We start from the raw sequence: 18000 nt of genomic DNA on the forward strand, positions 1-18000 counted from the left end.
ATTTTCATTTCTGAAAATTCTAAGAACACAAGTGAGGATAAAAAAAAAATGATGAAATTAAATTAAAAACATTCTGCAAAGACCACCATTGGCACTGTGATAAAGGAACATGCGAAGTTCAGAAAATATAAATATTTTAAAGTTTTGTTTAAAGGAAAGGAGAGTCTTTGGAACTAGTTATTTTTTGGATTAAGTTGACACTTCAAAACGGCAACAGAAAAAGATCATTCAACGAAGAGGTTAGAAATAGTATCCATTAACAACAAGAAAGCATGCAATTAGATGCACCCTACTATATTTCGGGAGATCGGATTTCGATAATGGCTGGTGGAAGCATTATGGCGACTGGAGTACTGAAACGATGAAGCACGATACTATCTAACTCGCAAGCATTGCTCTTACCCTCCTCAAATATTGTTCTTATATACTGCCTAATAGTGTATGAATAGAAACTGTATTTAGACATAAACAATGAGTTTCAAACAGCACACTTCTTTATATTCACAGACTGTGGATAAAAAATTAGGATTATGAATTAAATGCATCGAACTAAGAACAAGATATGGAGATGCTTTTAAATACTTATATTTACAACGCAAATACATCACCTCTCTTATTTCCATTAATTAATCGCCGAGTTAGTTTGATCAGGAACCAATTACAAATTAAGTACAGCGTGGCTGGATTAGATAAAATATTAGGATGCATTGCACTTGGCTAGTTGTACAAATACGTAATGGGCTTCTAATTTAAATAAGGTTACTTGAAGTGAAATAATCGGACTCTGAATACAGCAGGTCCCCAAAAGCAATTTATTAACTTATCTGGATATATACTGTATCAATATGATATGGAACTAATGAATATCTCGCAAGGAATCCTGCAACTGACACTTTCAGTGCCAGTTCCAGGAATCAGGACTTCAAGTTAATTATCAGTTGGACAGACAACTTGAGTAGTCGAGACCCAAAATTAACCGGTCTCGACTATTCAAATTGTCTGTCCAACTGCCTAATAAAGTTTCGAGACTTGACTTTAGGACCTCCATTTTTTTTTACACTATGTTAATTATCAGATGAAGTTGTACAATTTTAACTAGCACAGTAGTTGTTGCAGTCTGTTTTATTTGTTTTTCTTAGTATAAAATACGATTATTAGTAAGGAGAACCTCTCTCTGCTGCTGATTTGGCGAAATTAAACTTGAATTTTATAAAACGAAGATTAAACTTATCTAAAATAATTAAAGCGATTATTTATACGAACTCATTTTTATTATTGTATGAATGGAATGGAAGTCATAAGAGTTTAAGGGCATTAAAATGTTCGTTATGTAGCAATGGAAAGAGGCTCAAAGCTGTTGTTATCAAGTGTTAATGAAGCAGTGAGAAAGGTTAAGAGTTCAAACCGTTAAGAAATAGCGCTGCGTAACTTCCAAACTGCCTCAATTATATTTCTCATAAAAAGCTACTTTATAATAACTACTTGTAATCAACGAAGTCATTTGGAAATCCAGCTGCTCACAGAATATTTTCTTAATATAGATATATCATATCATAGTTGTATCGAGTAAATCTAACAAATATTAAAGAACTTTCTCAAACAGAATTTCTTTTAAACTATTTCAAAGCCTCTTGCCTTGCGCAGACGTTTCTATGATGGCCGATAGGTTCGAGAGGGATTATGGGATGTCCTTTCTTCTTAGATCCTTTGAGACTTGAGTGCATCTTTAGTGCCAGGCTGGCCTACGTAAAGTTATTCACAGTTCGCACAACATCTTATGGCCATTGGACTATAAGCTAAAAGTACTTTTATCTCGACCCCTGATTCAACGATATAAACCCCCTGGACTGTCCTCTCTTCCAGTTAGAGAAACTAATTTGGCACAGTATTATGCACAGAAATGGAATATTCCTTTTTCCTGTCAAAAAAAAATACATCGTTTAAATAAATTTCATTGAAATACTTAAAGCAAATTAGAATGTTTCTATTATTTAATTTATTGGATAATCACTGACTAGGACTAAGTGTACTATTCGCAAAAATGAATTGGAAACTACCGTTCAATATTATAATAATGAATAGCCAACAGTTTTCGGTCTGATGTCCTTAGCATTATTTCCAAGTTTTTAATCGGTTCTTTGATTTAGAAAATTTAAATAAGCTCGTAAAATAAATAATTCGTGATGTTAGTAGTAACATTATGAAACTTAATTTAGACGGAAATATGTAGAACGGGTTAAAGTAGAAAGTTGAACAGCCATGACCTGCTACTTGCAAAGTAAATTTCACTTCCATCGCGAATATCTCTTAATTTTCGAAATTCCGCAACAGATCGCATTACACCTGTTGATCATCTTATGCCACTTGTTGTTGTTGTTGTTGTTCTGGAGGCTTAATGGCACATAAGCTGCTAAGGCTATAATGTGCCTATTCACTTATTATATTAAAACATGAGTTTTCCCTAAATCAAAAGAAAATCTGAAATCAGAAATAATTGAAAAGCCCAGTTTGCCTGAGAAAGTCAAAAAATTCAGAAATATTTGCCTTATCACCAATGAGATTTTCAAGAGTTATTGGTTTATGGAGATTAACCAGTGAGATCAAGGATGAAGTTCTGGCTTGTTTATAATAGGGGCAGCCAATAAGAATATGTTTTACTGTCAAATTATTAGAACAATGTGTACATTGTGGTGGATCATCTCCTGTGAGTAAATGAAGGTGGGTCAGATGGGTATGTCCTGTTCTTGCCCTTGAAAGGACTACTTCTTCTTGTCTCGATGTACGGATACTGGAGTGCCAGATTTTTGGATCATGTTTAAACTGAAAGAGTTTATTATTAGTCTGAGAGTGCCAGAGTGCTGTCCATTGTGATATGCAAGCAGCATGAACAGTTAGTGCATAATCTGATGCTGGAACAGGGATATTGGTTAAATCAAAAGTAGTTGGATTTTTTGCAGCTTTATCGGCCAGTTCATTGCCTAAAATACCAGAATGGGATGGAATCCAGCAAAAAGTGACCAGTTGGTTGCGTTCTTTAATTTGCAGTAATAAGCTTCTGATTTCATTAAGAATAGGGTGGACTTCATCTGAGGAATTACATAACGACATGATTGAGCTGAGGGAATCAGTGTAAATAACTGATTTGAAGGAACTGTCTGAACAGAGATTTTCTAAAGCTAATTTGATTGCATATAATTCAGCAGAAAATATACTAAATTCTGATGGAAGGGAAACTGATACAGTTGTATTCGGAAACACTGCAGCTGCTCCAACATTTGAATTAGATTTAGAGCCATCTGTATAGATTGGGGAGAAGTCAGTATATCTTTGAGTGTGAACTGCATGAATTTGTTTGACATTTGATGCTTGCAAAGTATTCTTTCTCCATTGACAGAGGTAAGAGTCACAGGTTGGAAGAGGAGGAGGAGTCCATGGTGGCTGAGTACATGTGGCTACTTGTTGTACGGAATGGACGGAAATATTCCAAACTTGCTCCAATTCAAGAAGGCGAAGACCAGCTGGCTTTACTATGCTAGGTTTGTTTCTGTATAAGATTTCAAATGGTGGGTTGAAAAGGTATGACTGAACGGGATGAGAGGCACAACTTTGTATCTTTACAGCATATTTGAGTAACAGTGTTTTCCTGCGTAAAGCTAGTGGGGGCTCATGAGCATCAATGTAGAGACTATGTGCTGGCGACGTTCTGAATGCACCAATTGCAATTCTCAAAGCACTGTGCTGAATTGGATCAAGCCAGCGTAATACACTCTTTCTGGCAGAATCATAGACAGGAGCACCATAATCGAGACGGGATCTGATTAATGCCCTGTATAAACGAAGAAGCGAGGTACGATCTGCACCCCATGTTTGGGCAGATAAAGCTCTGAGTATGTTTAACTTTTTTAGACATGACGTCCGTACATTTTTAATATGGTCTAGGAAATTTAACTTGTTGTCAAGGATTAATCCAAGAAACCTGATGTTGCTGGTGACTGGGACAACGATGTTAGAAATTTGAAGTTCAGGATCTGGATGGAGTTTGCGTTGTCTACAGAAGTGGATGGCAACTGTTTTTTGCTGCGAGAGCCGATAGCCGTTGAGGCTTGCCCATTGTTGAATTTTATTAAGTGATATCTGAAGCTGTCTTTCAACAGACCTCATATTTTGAGAATGACAGGAGATGGAAAGGTCATCTGCATAAAGGTAAGTCTCAACTGTATTTGGAAGCTGCTTAGTGATAGAATCTATTCTCAGAGCAAAAAGAGTGGCACTCAGTACTGATCCCTGTGGAACACCTTCCTCCTGGATGAAAGTTGTGGAAAGGGCATGTTGGTATCGAACTTGAAATGATCTAGTATGTAAGAAGTTCTCAATAAATATAGGAAGGTTGCCTCGTAGTCCTAGAAGGTAAAGATCACTAAGTATACCATACCGCCAAGTGGTATCAAAAGCCTTCTCTATGTCTATTGAAACCATTACTAGATGTTCATGTTTGACAAAAGCATTACGGATGGCAAATTCAGCCTTGACCATAAGGTCTAGGCATGACCTGTTTTGACGAAAGCCATATTGACTATGGCTCATTAGCTGTTCCGACTCTATGATCCAGACGAGTCTTCTGTGGATAATTTTCTCAAGAATTTTGCTGAGGCAGCTTGAGAGAGATATGGGTCTATAGCTATTCGGGTTGGATGGATCTTTTCCAGGTTTCAGGAATGCCAAAACTGTACAGTGATGCCAAGAAGCTGGAAAAACATTTTCTAAAAATATGCGATTGTAAAGGACCAGGAGGCAGCGCAAAGCTTTGTCATCAAGATGTTGTAGCATGACATAATAAATCCCATCTGGCCCGGCAGCACCATTGCGGGCAGTTTTAATGACATGTAAAAGTTCAGAATATTGCAGAGGTTTGTTATATGGGAGAAGACGGGCAGTTTGAAAATGAATAGCATGCTTTTCTTCAGTGTTTTTAATTCTTTGGAATGAGGTAGGATAGGCTGTTGCTGCTGAAATTTCGGCAAAAGTATTTCCCAAAGCATTAGCTATATCTACTGGATTAGAGAGATCTTTCCCATTCCAAGAGAGGATTGGAGAAGGTATGGTAGGAAACTTACCAGACAGCTGTCTAATTTTTTTCCATATTATTTTGGAATCAGTATTTCTGTGAAAACTAGAGGCAAAACGGATCCAGGATTCTTTCTTTGCTTGCTTTTGTATGAAGCGTGCTTTTGCCCTTAACTTCTTATAGTTAATAAGATTGACTGTGCTCGGACATTGCCGAAACAAATTCCAAGCTTTATTTTTTGCTCTCTTTGCTGTGGTGCATTTGTCATTCCACCAGTAATTATGATGCTTTCGGCCCGGGGGATTTGATAGTGGTATTGTATTTTTAGCCACATTTAGAAGATGCGACGTGATGTAATCTGTGGCATCATCAATATGTTGGAGGCGGATTTTTTCCTCATCAAGGTCAATTGACGATTGAAATTTTGCCCAGTCTGCTCGGACAAATTTCCACTTTCTGCACGGTTGAATTGAAGGAGTCTTTGCTATCAGAAAGTTGCATACTATTGGAAAGTGGTCACTGCCCATGGGATCATTTATTACATTCCACTCTATGGTTGGGACTAGTACTGGTGAACAAATTGTGAGGTCTATTGCTGATGTGTGTCCTGCTGGGAGCTGTACGTGTGTCGGTGCACCAGTATTGAGTATACTGAAATTTAGTGCCTCTAAAAAGCTTTCAATTAGTCGGCCACGTCTATCCAATTTGGGAGAACCCCATAATGGGTGGTGCCCGTTAAAGTCCCCTAATATACAGAGAGGTGGAGGTATCTGTATAAACAGGTCTTCAAGATCTCTTAAAGAGTAAGAACGGTTTGGTGGTAGGTAGATTGAGATAAGTGTTATTGCACTATGGAGAGTTATGCGAACAGCAACAGCTTCTATTTCAGTTTGGATTGGGATATGTCTAGTTGGGATCTTCGAGTTTACTAGGATTGCTACCCCACCATGGGCAGCATTAGCGGTATTTCGATCTCTTCGATAAAGGCAATAGTTCTTTATCGAAGGAGAAATTTGTGAGGTCAGGTAAGTTTCCTGTAGACAGAAGGCAGCTGGAGAATATCGGTTAATTAAGTATTGAATATCGTCGGTGTTGCAACGAAAACCTCTGCAATTCCATTGTAAGATACTGTGGTTCATTTAGGTTTAGTTGAGGATGATTCATCAGACTGTTTTTTGTTTGAGCACTTTTTCCGGTCTTTTTTTGGGAAGCTGGGGCGCCCAGTATCCATAGTGTCATTTGCATGAAGTTCTAGTATGGGTTCCTCAAGATCTGAGTGTACATCTACTTCCATACTATTGGTGGATGATTCAGGTTTCTTGTTGTCTTTGGTAGTTTTTAATTTTTCTTTATCATGCGAGACTGTCCGAGTATCAGTTGGGATGCTGATTGGAGTGTTGGTCGATTCACTGGTTTTAGTTTGATGTGTGTCTTTTCCTGAATTAGATAGTGTATTTTTAACCCAATTAGCCATAGATGTGCTAGGGGGTATTGATACATCTGTTTGTACTGCTGTTGAAATAAAGCTTCGAGTGTGAGACGCATATGAACGACTGGGCATGGTCAACATAACCTGTCTGCGTGCCTCAGGGTATGTGACTTTGTGTTCAATTTTATACTTTTGAATTTTCTTCCCTGTTTTCCACATTTCACAGGATTTTGAAAATGCTGGGTGACTTTCTTTGCAGTTAGGGCAAATGGGACTTGATGCTGAACAGTCTGCTTGTGTATGTTCCTTGGAACCACAAATAGGACAAATAGCTTCTCCTCTGCATGCTTGTTGGGAATGTCCATATTTTTGGCATTTAAAACAACGAATCGGGTTAGGAATATAAGCCCGAATTCGGCAGTTTAAATAGCCAGCTTTTACTGAGGATGGCAAATCTGGGGTACTGAAGGTTAAAATGATTGACCTAGTTGGGACGAGATTTCCATCTTTTTTGGTCATTATGCGTTTGGCGTTGGTTACTTTTTGATTACTCAGTTCTTTAACTAATTCCTCTTCTGATATTGTAAGTAGGTCCCATTCGGTTATAACGCCTTTCGAGGAATTTAAGGTGTTGTGTGGAGTAATAGATACTGGCAGGCCACCGAATGTAGTTGTTTTGAGCAGCCACTCGGAATGTTTGGAGTTGGCTGTTTCAATTAATAGGTCTCCAGATTGCAGTCGTTTAACCATTTTTGGTGTTCCAGCAATCGATTCCAGAAATCTTTGGATGACGAATGGTGATAATTTGCCTACAGGTTGGTTGGAGAGAGAGTGTATGACCAGAAAGTTTGGCATTTCATTGCACTGAACTTCTCTTCGGAGCCTTTTTGCTTGGTTCACGTCTTCATCATTAGGTTTGTCTAGCCTTGAGTTCGAAGGCTCTAGAGGTGGATATTCATTTTTATCCATCGTTGCTCCTTTTAGCCCTGGGGGATAACTTTTCCCCCAGATTACCGGCCCCGCCACGGGGAGGCAGGAGCAGTGCCGCTCGGAGGCCAAGCGGTTGAAGTGTTAGTTGGTTAATAGAACAAGAAATATAGGAAAAAGAAAGGTGTGTTTCCTTTCTGTGTTCTAACTTGTGGTTTTCAAGTATAGAACTAGTTATAAAAGAAAGGCTTTTGGTAGAAACGTAGGAACTTAAAAGGAAATAACTTCAATCACTTTAGAAGAGCGCTCTATATATCACCAGAATATCGCTTGGCCTCGAAATACGCTTGGCACCCGGGGCCGCCACTTGTTGTTGTTGCTGTTGAATTTTAGGAGCATCAACGACTAAGGCCATATTACTCCGTATAGGCTGTCTGTAAATTGCGTGTGTTCTGTGGTCGGTTTTCTGAATGAAAAATCAGAGTTTCCGAGAGAGAAAAAAACTATGCTACCCTCGCCTGAGACCGACTAGCTCAGCCACGTTGTGAAAGAGGCTCATAAAAATTCCTCCTTTCATCGAACCCAGGTCTGTTCTACGCGGTGTGGTGAGGACGGCAATTCTAGTACTGTGCTACCCACGAAGTCGTTTGGTGCATCATTAACAAGACAATTGCTTACTCAGTGAATGCAGTTGTCTTGTTAATGTATCCCAACCGGGACTTCACTTATTTTTTTTTAAATCCACACAAATCCATTAGAGAAAAAGTTCAATTAAATATAGGGTACTTATATTTAATTGAACCTTGAAATTTAATCTTAGAGTGACCTGGATTCAAGCCCGTGACCGCTAAATATGCAGCTTTTTGTTGTATTCTCTCTATCTTGTGAACTCCTCTGACCATGTGGTCGTCCTGCAGTATAAACAGAAAATTAATTTATAAGGAAGAAAGATATTAGACTTAATATTGTCGTATTAAGTCTAATTCCATGTATTTTATCATTTTATTTAAATAAAAAAAGCAGCACTGGATCAAAAGGGCTCTTGCGGATAGCAAAATATTTACGAGTATAATTACAGTCCTGCCACAGCGGGTGGAAAAGGCTAGGGTTCAAATCCCGTTAGTGACACGAGGAATTTATATCGGCTTTTCACAACATAGATGTGTTAGTTAGTTTCAAGCGAGGGTTGCATGGTTTTTCCATCCAAAAACTCTGATTTTTCGTCCAGCAAACAGACCGAAGAATACACGTAATTATACAGACATAGCCAGGTTCATTTGGAGTTTAATACATATCTGACTTAGCCATAGGATCAGATGAGGTTATTAAAATAAACTTTTCTTTATACTCCGGAACAGCTTTATACTGCTGTTCCGAAGTATGAAGAACAGCTTTATACAGAGAATGCAAGTACAGCACTATTTTAAGCCACATTAGAACCACAGTCAACTCAAAAGCGTATACTACTATATCCCAGAGTTCGAATACGCGGCTATGGCAACCACAAAATAAATTTCCTGTTTATACTCCGGGAGGGACAGCCATACAGGATTAGAGGGGACAATAACACGGAGAGGATACAAGATCATCATTGTATTTGGCAGTCACACGAGCTAGAACCGTGATCATCTCAACCAGTCTACCATCTGTCCGACCACTGGGCTACGGCGGCAGTTGACACCTGGTTAATTCGGTTGTCCTGGAAGCACAGAAGTGATATTGTCAGCTACTCACCTCAAACATCGGATTCCTCAGTGCTATACGATCAGCAGCAGTACTTCCACTTGATCTTGAAATCGCAAGAACAGGACTCCTCTACTACTTATCTAAGGGAATAACCACCACTTTCTTGGAATTTACAATAGACCCAACAAACAACCATAAGGCAGAAAAGATCCGGCTTCAGTCTCACCTGCTGCAGGTGTGGCAGGACAGGTGGACAGAAACAACCAAAGGAGCAATCACCCACAAGTTCTTACCGCAACTTGAAAAAATCTATCCAAAATCGCCTACTTGGTTCTTTCCGGGGTTGCAAACAACATACTTGCTAACTGGACACGGCCCCTTTAACGCAAAGCTAATGTACTTCGCTCTTGTAGAGGACCCATGCTGTACATGTGGAGAGATCGAAACCTGGGAACACCTCATGTACGACTGTCCGCAATACGAGGATCTCAGGTGCATTCTAATCACGAGTGTAAGATACCTCCCCAGAGGGCAAGAGTTTTCACCTATTGGATTCAGAGGAGGAATACAGAGCCCTGACCAACTTCGCTCAAGAACTCTTCTCAAGAAGGAGAACCCTATATACAATACACCAGGAGTGAAAGGCGACCAGCCAGATAAAAAATAAAAAAAAAAAAAAAAAAAAAAATCCTTTAGGACACACCCCAGAATGAAAATTATGTGGAAGCTACTATCTGTCTACCAAGAAACCCTGCCTATGTACCAACAAATATGAGACCTAAATGAGACTGACAAATATACTGGATGAAGATAGAGAACCAAAACAAAGACATTCAACTTGGACGGGACACTATCCCACGAGTGACTCTACTACCGGACTTATGACTACACTACGACTGATGCAGCCTCACTGCCATGTAGCCAAATGGCGATCTCTACCAGCTCCCTTGCCTGGTACCTTTTTTTTTTCCCCTATCCCTGGCAGGGGGGGAGGAGGAAATGGTCTTCCTGTTTCCTCCCTCTCCTGCCACTCCACATATTTCGCCTGGTGAGGCATGGGCATGCCTTACTGACCATCTGGGGTTGCCTTCCCTATCGACCCCATACTTCTGTCTTTCCCCCCAGTCTTCAGTCTCTTCCCCCTACTCTGACTAATACGGCAGCGTAAACCCCACAAAACTAATCAAAATTAACGATTTCTAAACTGAAAACTGAACCACATTAACCCCTTCTGGCTTTTTTAAACTTAAGTGCCCCCGTTTTTTTTTTGTTTTTTTTTAGGTCCTAGCCACCGAAATCTCAGGAAATTAGGTGGCAGGACCTGCCAGAGTGCATATAAGCTACTGGGTTCCTGGTCTTCCTCCACGGGGCGTAAGTGGAGCAACGTTGGGCCCCAATTGGGGTTTAGCGGCTAAACGACCAGAAGAACAACGGTACACGACACTAAACGATCCAAGACCCACACACTTTTAAATCTCTGGCATTTACAGCGTACTGTAACACACCACAATGTAAACTACGCGGAGATGGGGGAAACCCCTGGTGCCGCTTGACCCTAAACACACTTACACTTAGTGCTATACGATCGAAGCCTTCTCTCTTAGATCGAATTGCACCCACCGGTATAGCACTTCCTCCGGTGGGTGCGGGATTTGTGCAATACAGCACACACAGGGAATAGTAGACCCACGAGCTAGTCGAGGTCCGCAGTTGTGTCCCACCTCCCCGTGGTGTACTCGGACATTGGGTAGGCTTTCCAGGTGATCGCCTGCCTGGTGACAAAGAGGCCAGAAACAACTAAACAACACACACACACTTCTCAAACATAACACTACACACACTTCTGGCCTTTACAGAGTTCTGTATCCATCACAGTGTACCAAGGTGGAGATGGACTGAATTTCAGGTGCCGTCCTACACAAGGTAATACGTGTCTACATGCACTGAGGAATTCATACTAACTCATAATTTGAATGTATTCAATTTACCGGAGAAACCACACACTTTTGACAATGTGCATGGTTGCTCTCATATAAATATTACCTTAGCTAGTTATCAGTTAAGTAGGAGAATAAATTACTGGGATGTAATTACTGACTTCTCTAGTAGTGATCATAGGCCCATTGTGAGATACTGAGAGCATGTAAAACTGTTTCCACCAATGCTCTGCAGGTTATTGCAGGGGCTCTTCCTTTGGATATTTATATTGTTTATAGGGCATTTAGCTATTATACGAGGAAGGGTAGACAAGTAACTTTTTTGAACATTACTAATGATATTGAGAGTGATCGGAAGATATCTGATAAGAACACAATGCTTAAATTAGTTGGTGTGTGGCAAGATAGGTGGAATATTAGTTAGACAGGAGTTGTGACTAGAATGTTTATACTTAATGCGACCTTTAATGTTGATCATAAGAAAAACAAGTGTTTTTACATGAATATGGAAACTTCCTATTTAATAACTGGTCTTTGAAAAGTAAATTATTGAGCTAGGATTAGAGTTTGATCCACATTGTGTTTTTCAAGCGTTAGAATCTTGGGATCATGTGCCGTTCGATTGTCCAATTTATGAGCAGTTAAGAATAATTCTCAGCACCCACGTGCATGATATACATAGAGGGAATGAACAGGTACTGTTATCTAATCCTGAATATTTTCAGTTATTACAAGACTTTGCAAAAATAGTTTTTCGGAAAAGGAGGCAATTAGCTATTTTGGTAAATTCTGATTAGTTTAATTTTGTATCAGTTGCTCCTGTGCATTTATTTATTATTTTAACCCCCCCCCCCACACTTTTTTTTTTGCTGGCATCAGAGAATTTACTGATGCGAGATTATGTCTAAGGTTTGTGGGGTCGGGAATTAGTGGTTTTTTTTTTTTTTTTTTTTTGGCATCAGAGTTAGCTGATGCGGGAGAGGAATGAGGGAATTTATTTTTCTATTTTTTTAAATTATTTTTATTTTATTTAAATATATATTTTTTATTTATTATTTTTTCTCTCTCCTGTGGCCAGCCAATGCGTGGTGGTGGCTCCCAATGGTATTGCACTCCATCCTTGGGAGTGGAGTTGGTGCTCAGTTAGTAAAGTAGTAATGTTTGCCTCCTGGTTCTCCATCCCCAGGCTCATTAGAGCCCAGGTGATGGCAAACATTCCCTGTGGGCGTTTCCCCTCCTGGTGGCAAAGTTACCTTTTTTTTTTTTTTAGATTTCATTTAATATAGAATATATGGTGGAGATGGACACTTGTCTAGGTGCCACCATAGGCAATTACATACAATGACAATGCACTGAGGTATTTCTGCGCGTGTAGCACAGTGGTAAAGGCCCCGCGTTCGAATCCTGTCGATGACGCGAGGAACTTCAGTGGGTTTTTTCACTCCGTGGCTGAGTTAGTTGGTCTCGGGCGTAGATAGCAAGATTTTTTTCCCTAGAAACTGGGATTTTTTCGTCTAGAAAAACGCGCAATTTACATATGGGTTTATGTATTAAATTACGGGTAATCCTGATATAATAATCTGAATAATCTTTTTTTTTTTTTTTTTTGGGCTGAGGTATCATTTAAACAAGGGTAAAGAGGTTCACCTTATGCGGTTTAGTATTCAGTTACAAAATGATAAGTTGTAAAAACACGAATTCTAAATGAAGTGTATGACATATGGCAAACTCGTTGGGATAGCAGTGATACTGGGAGGATAACTAAAAACTGTATACCACATGTCAGATTTACTATAACCGAAAATCGAGGTCGCTGTTTTTTTTCCGGCTATGTTTACCTCATTTATTATAACAGAGCACGGGTCCTTAAATGTTACGTTGTATCAATTAGGTTTAGTTAGAGATAATAGATGTTTTTGTGGTTCTGAAGAGACATGGCAGCATGTCTCCAATTAACCCTGGCGACAACCCCGCCCAGCTCAGCAACAGGATCAATTCCCAACTTAAGGATCTAGAATTGTACCTGGCAAACTTCAATCTAAAAATCAACCCTCTGAAGTCTGCTCAGGTTATATTCTCCCTTAAATCCATGCCGACAGTACTCAACGTTTCACTCGCAGGGGTACGAATACCAAACGTACCCTCGCACACAGACCTTGGCGTTCTGTTCGACCAAAAGATGTCCTTTGTCAACCAGATCGACAAACTCAGTACCAGATTTTCTCGTCTACGGTGGATCTCAAAGCAGCAGCTGCTACACGTCCGACATCCTGCCAGTGTTAAAAGGTTCATCACCTCCACCGTCTACCCTGCCATTCTCTACGGTGCAGAAATATGGGCCTCTGCTGCACATACAAACCTTAAGCGGGTGTACACTGCTGAATACTGGCTACTGAAATGGGCGAATAACAAGCTTCGGCTACCTCCCGCTACCACAACTACCATGATGGCACAAGCACTCGACATCCCGAGGTTGAAGTTCCTGATCGTTGAAAAGAGGCTGGTCTTCACAGCCAAACTCATCTCAGGCCAAATATCATCTCCAAATATTTGGAATGCTTGCTCTTGGAGGATTCCACATTTTTTTTTTCATTCATTCATTTATTAATTACACACAATATAGTCTCAACATTATGTACATAAAAGTATATACAAGATATATTTACATATAATTATATGCTCTGACAAACATTAAACACTCGTGTGTGTGTGCAAGTGTGTTCTTATTCAGGGTAGCTCCCAGGCATAAGCCCAAATCTACCTTGAGAACTTGGGAATATATAGTCTTTACAAAGCAGTCCTTAAAAAGTATGTTAAATTACCTGAGTCTGATTTTACTGTAGTGCAATTCGCACTTGAAATCCCGCACCCACTGGAGGTAGTGCAATACCAGTGAGTGCCAGCAATCCCGCTCCCCGGGTTGCCCATACCAGGGAGCCAGCAGGAAAAAAAAAAAAAAAAAACACGTATAATAAAACACAATAATATTCAATTGTCTGGATGGCACAACTATAAACTTCAAAAATCACAGTTCAACTGAATATTTCCTCAGCTGCTGTTTCACATGCACTGGAACCTCCAAAACCAATAACGATACTATCCAGCAATCTCCAACTGTACGCCATGGATAATAGAACCTTTAGACCACCAGACCCGACGCAATGAATCTGATCCAGCACGGCAGAATCCAGAATGGAGTATTCATGATCGCAGCACAAAAGACAACCAACCAGAGCACCTGACCCAACACCATGAATCAGGTCCAGCACCCCAGCCGCCAGCCAGATGTAGAAACAAATAGTGAAACTCCATGAAGACAATAAAGACACTAGGTTTGCCTCTGAAGAAAGGCTCTGAGAACAGTTCTTCTTGCAAAAACAGCAGCTGAAAACTCCTGAAATAAATTAAAACAGTCACGATTTGCAATAAGCAAATGCACTGTATCAAATGATAAGTCAGGAATATGCGCCATCAAAATCCGCCTTTGGTCTTCATACTCCCGACATAAAAAAATTACATGCATCCAAGACTCCTGCTCGCCACATGTACAGAAAGGATCTGTCTCCAACCCTCTCTCATATAATTTGGCCCTAAGTGAGCCGTGTCCTGTTAACAAATAAGAAGTGTACATAGAAGGCGTAAACCAAGATGCCACGGTTTTTGCCAATGCATAGTTCACCTGGGGAATATATATTTCCTCGTCACAGCTCCAACATCACCACTTTCCCATCTGGTCTGCCATAAATCCATTAATTTGTTCCATATTCGTTGTTTTTCTTCTTTAATATTATTTTCCAAATCAATTGTAATATCCAAAAACGTTACTGATGTACCCTTTTCCAATTTGTACAAAAACCCTCTGTAGACAATAAATAAATCCAATGGCATGGTACCAGCAATTACCTGTAGGGCGTTTGTAGACGCTGTTCTAGGTACTTTCAATAAAGTTAATAACATAGAGCGCTGAAGCGATAAAAGTTTCGATCGAATCCTAGTTTTAGTTACCACAGAAAACCAAACAACAGCCGCATATGCCACTATCTGGAGAAAAATAGTCTTATAATACAATGACAACACCCTCTTATTCAATCCCCACTCCTTACGAGAAATCCTAGCAATGGAGCCTGTAAAGTGTCTTACTTTTACATTTAGGTGTGAAACGTGGGAAAAAGGAAAGTTTGTCATCTATGATTAATCCCAAATACTTAGTTTTAGCAACATAAGGAATTTGAACTCCACCTAAAAGAACTCTTGGAGGTCTGCCGTAATCAAATTGTTTCTTAAAAACCATAAAACAGGTCTTACTTGCAGAGATCTTCAATTTGTTCAAATTGGCCCACTCCATTAAATCATCTAAAACTGACTGTATTTTTCTTTCCAATATAAGTCTGGAGCGCCCAGAAACTCCAATCACAAGGTCATCAGCATAAGCTATCTTAGCAAACTCTGTACTCTCCTTAACAAGCCACTGATCTAAAACTGCATTCCAAAAGAGAGGTCCCAAAACCGAACCTTGAGGACAGCCTCTCGAGACACTGGCACTATATGACAGATGACGTGCACGCACAGTAATAAATCTGTCCTGAAAGTATGACCTTATAGTGTTAAATATGTAACTATTACACTCTGCAAGCACTAGAGATCGAAGGGCACTTTCCCACCATACCGCATCAAATGCTCCTTCGAAGTCTATAAAGACCATAAGAACATATTTCTCAGAAGAATCCTTAATGTACTTTAAAAGAGATGTTATGGCGTCCTCTGTAGAGTGCCCCTTCTTAAATCCATGCTGATCATCAGAACACAGATGCTTATCCTCTAACATCGCAGAAATTCTGGGAGCAAGTAACCTTTCATAAACCTTACCCATGTTCGCCAAGAGAGAAATTGGTCTGTATGCTCTCGGATCAGTCCTGGGCTTACCAGGCTTATGCAATATCTTTAGCAGTGCCATCTTCCACGGTCTTGGAAAAGTACCTTCAGTGAAACATTTATTAAACAAATTTAACATAATTTGAGGAAAGTAATCATAAAACTTAATGATTACTTGATTTTCAATTAAGTCCAAACCTGGACATTTCTTAACGTTCAATTTAGCTACTGCTGCACCCAACTCCACCAAACTGAAGAGTTCAGCTTCAGCGTCACCTGCTCCTGTAAACTCAGAGTTCATCCGGCGTATCTCCGTTTGTTCAGGTGAATCATCTTCAGGAAGATCCTGAGGAAATAGTCTTCTAACAATCGTTTCCACAGTAGAAAACTAATCCGATGTCTCATCATTATTGTTCAATACAGTGTTGTATATTTCTCCACAAAGCAACTTATTACGAGAAATTTTATACACGAGACCCCAGGGATCTCTGTTACCAACTTCATTAACCAAATTTTGCCAACAAGTTCTCTTGCTCTCAGCAATAGCCTTATGAAAGGCCTTTCTTCGCTCTTTATAGGCATTTTTAAATGATTCCACATCAACACTAGAGAGATGTCTATTTCTTTGGTATATTTTCCTAGCCTGGCATACCTGAAACCTCAGAGAAGACAGAGCCGGAGTCCACCACGGCACAGCCAACTTTTTAGTCCTTTTTCTCCTAGTGGAGTGCACACAAGCCTGGAAAATATGATACTGTACATAGTTTACATATTCATAAGCTGTCATATCATTTAAACTCTCTCCAGGTATCTCACAATTATCAGTATCGAAAACTGTAGTCAAATAATTTTTAAAATTGTTCCAGTTAACACGGTCCATAGAAAATCTAGACAGATCACTCGTAGCGAAGCTCTTTTCCCTTACTTTGAAACAGAGATCAAATGAAATTGCACGGTGATCACTATTTACTAAACCAGAATTGACTTCCCAATTCAAAATAGAATCGCACATACGAAGAGATGTCACAGTTACGTCAATATTAGACTCTCCATTTACAGTTGAAAAGGTGAACGGCTTATTTGGAAGGTTTTGAACAACAAGATTATGAGATAATAAGAGGTCTTCAAATTGGTTCCCTCTCACATCAGTATATCCACTGTGCCAAAAATGTGATTTTGCATTAAAATCAGCAGTCACAATTAGATTATTGTGGGATGCATATCTTAAACAAATATTTTCCAAATTATGAAGCGCTATCTGAATATTTTCCGATGGAGGACAATACAGTGACACTAGGCAGAAAGAAGAAACTTGTGAAGACACAATAATGCTTGTCATACACGCCGAGCACAAACCCGTGATTGACGTTACAACAAGGTCTTGATTAAAAATCACAATAGCGGATTTTGGAGGAACATCCACAGCTGCTACTATTCTAGTAGAAGAAGGAAAACCCATAATCTTATGAGCTGCCCCTCCCACTTGTGAGGAATAAAATGGCTCCTGTATACAAACAATATCTATACAATGCTCCAAGGCAATCACCCTTATTTCATCAGCAACTGCCCGACAGCGCTGACCATTTATTTGCAAAATTTTTAAATCTCTATGTCCTTGCAAAGCTCCAGACGTAAAATCAGAGGAGTTATTATCCATGATTGATGCGCATGTTTGCTAATTCCACTGCTCTCATGTACTCAGGACACTTAATGTCCCTTACGGAGTGATTACAATCTCTGTTTCTTCTCTTACAATTAATACATTGTGGAGGATCCTCCTTGTGAGGGCACTCAGCGAAAACATGACCCCCATTAGCACAGTGACCACAAGAAACAGTCTTGTGTGAACATGACTGTGCGCCATGTCCAAAACCCAGACATCTGAAACACTTGTTCACCACCGTGAATTTCCGAAACCTATGTGAACCGAATCCAAGGAAAATTCTTTCATTATGAAACAAGCATTTATATAATCGAGGGCTGAAACCAATGACCCAATTAGTTGCATTAGTTCCAGATCCAGAATTAAATCTGAATGTTACTTCATCTTTTACCTCATCCTGAGTAAATTCATAATCTTTAAA

The 18000-nt window shown here is 39.6% G+C and overlaps 1 protein-coding gene across 3 annotated transcripts in view; it reads right to left on the reverse strand.

The window, feature by feature from the left end:
• The window catches only part of Ih (hyperpolarization activated cyclic nucleotide gated potassium channel Ih), a 998432-nt gene that overhangs the window by 932428 nt on the left and 48004 nt on the right, over positions 1 to 18000 (reverse strand). For all 3 annotated transcript variants that reach the window (XM_090389226.1, XM_090389196.1, XM_090389207.1), the window contains exon 2: positions 1636 to 1918. In XM_090389226.1, the coding sequence (XP_090245352.1) occupies positions 1636 to 1724 (89 nt within the window). In that variant the 5' untranslated portion in view covers positions 1725 to 1918. The remainder of the gene's footprint in view (positions 1 to 1635; positions 1919 to 18000) is intronic.

Source organism: Mastigoproctus giganteus, chromosome 2 (assembly GCF_048544385.1).
Source record: "Mastigoproctus giganteus isolate SK-2022 chromosome 2, ASM4854438v1, whole genome shotgun sequence".
NCBI classification, from domain to species: domain Eukaryota; kingdom Metazoa; phylum Arthropoda; class Arachnida; order Uropygi; family Thelyphonidae; genus Mastigoproctus; species Mastigoproctus giganteus.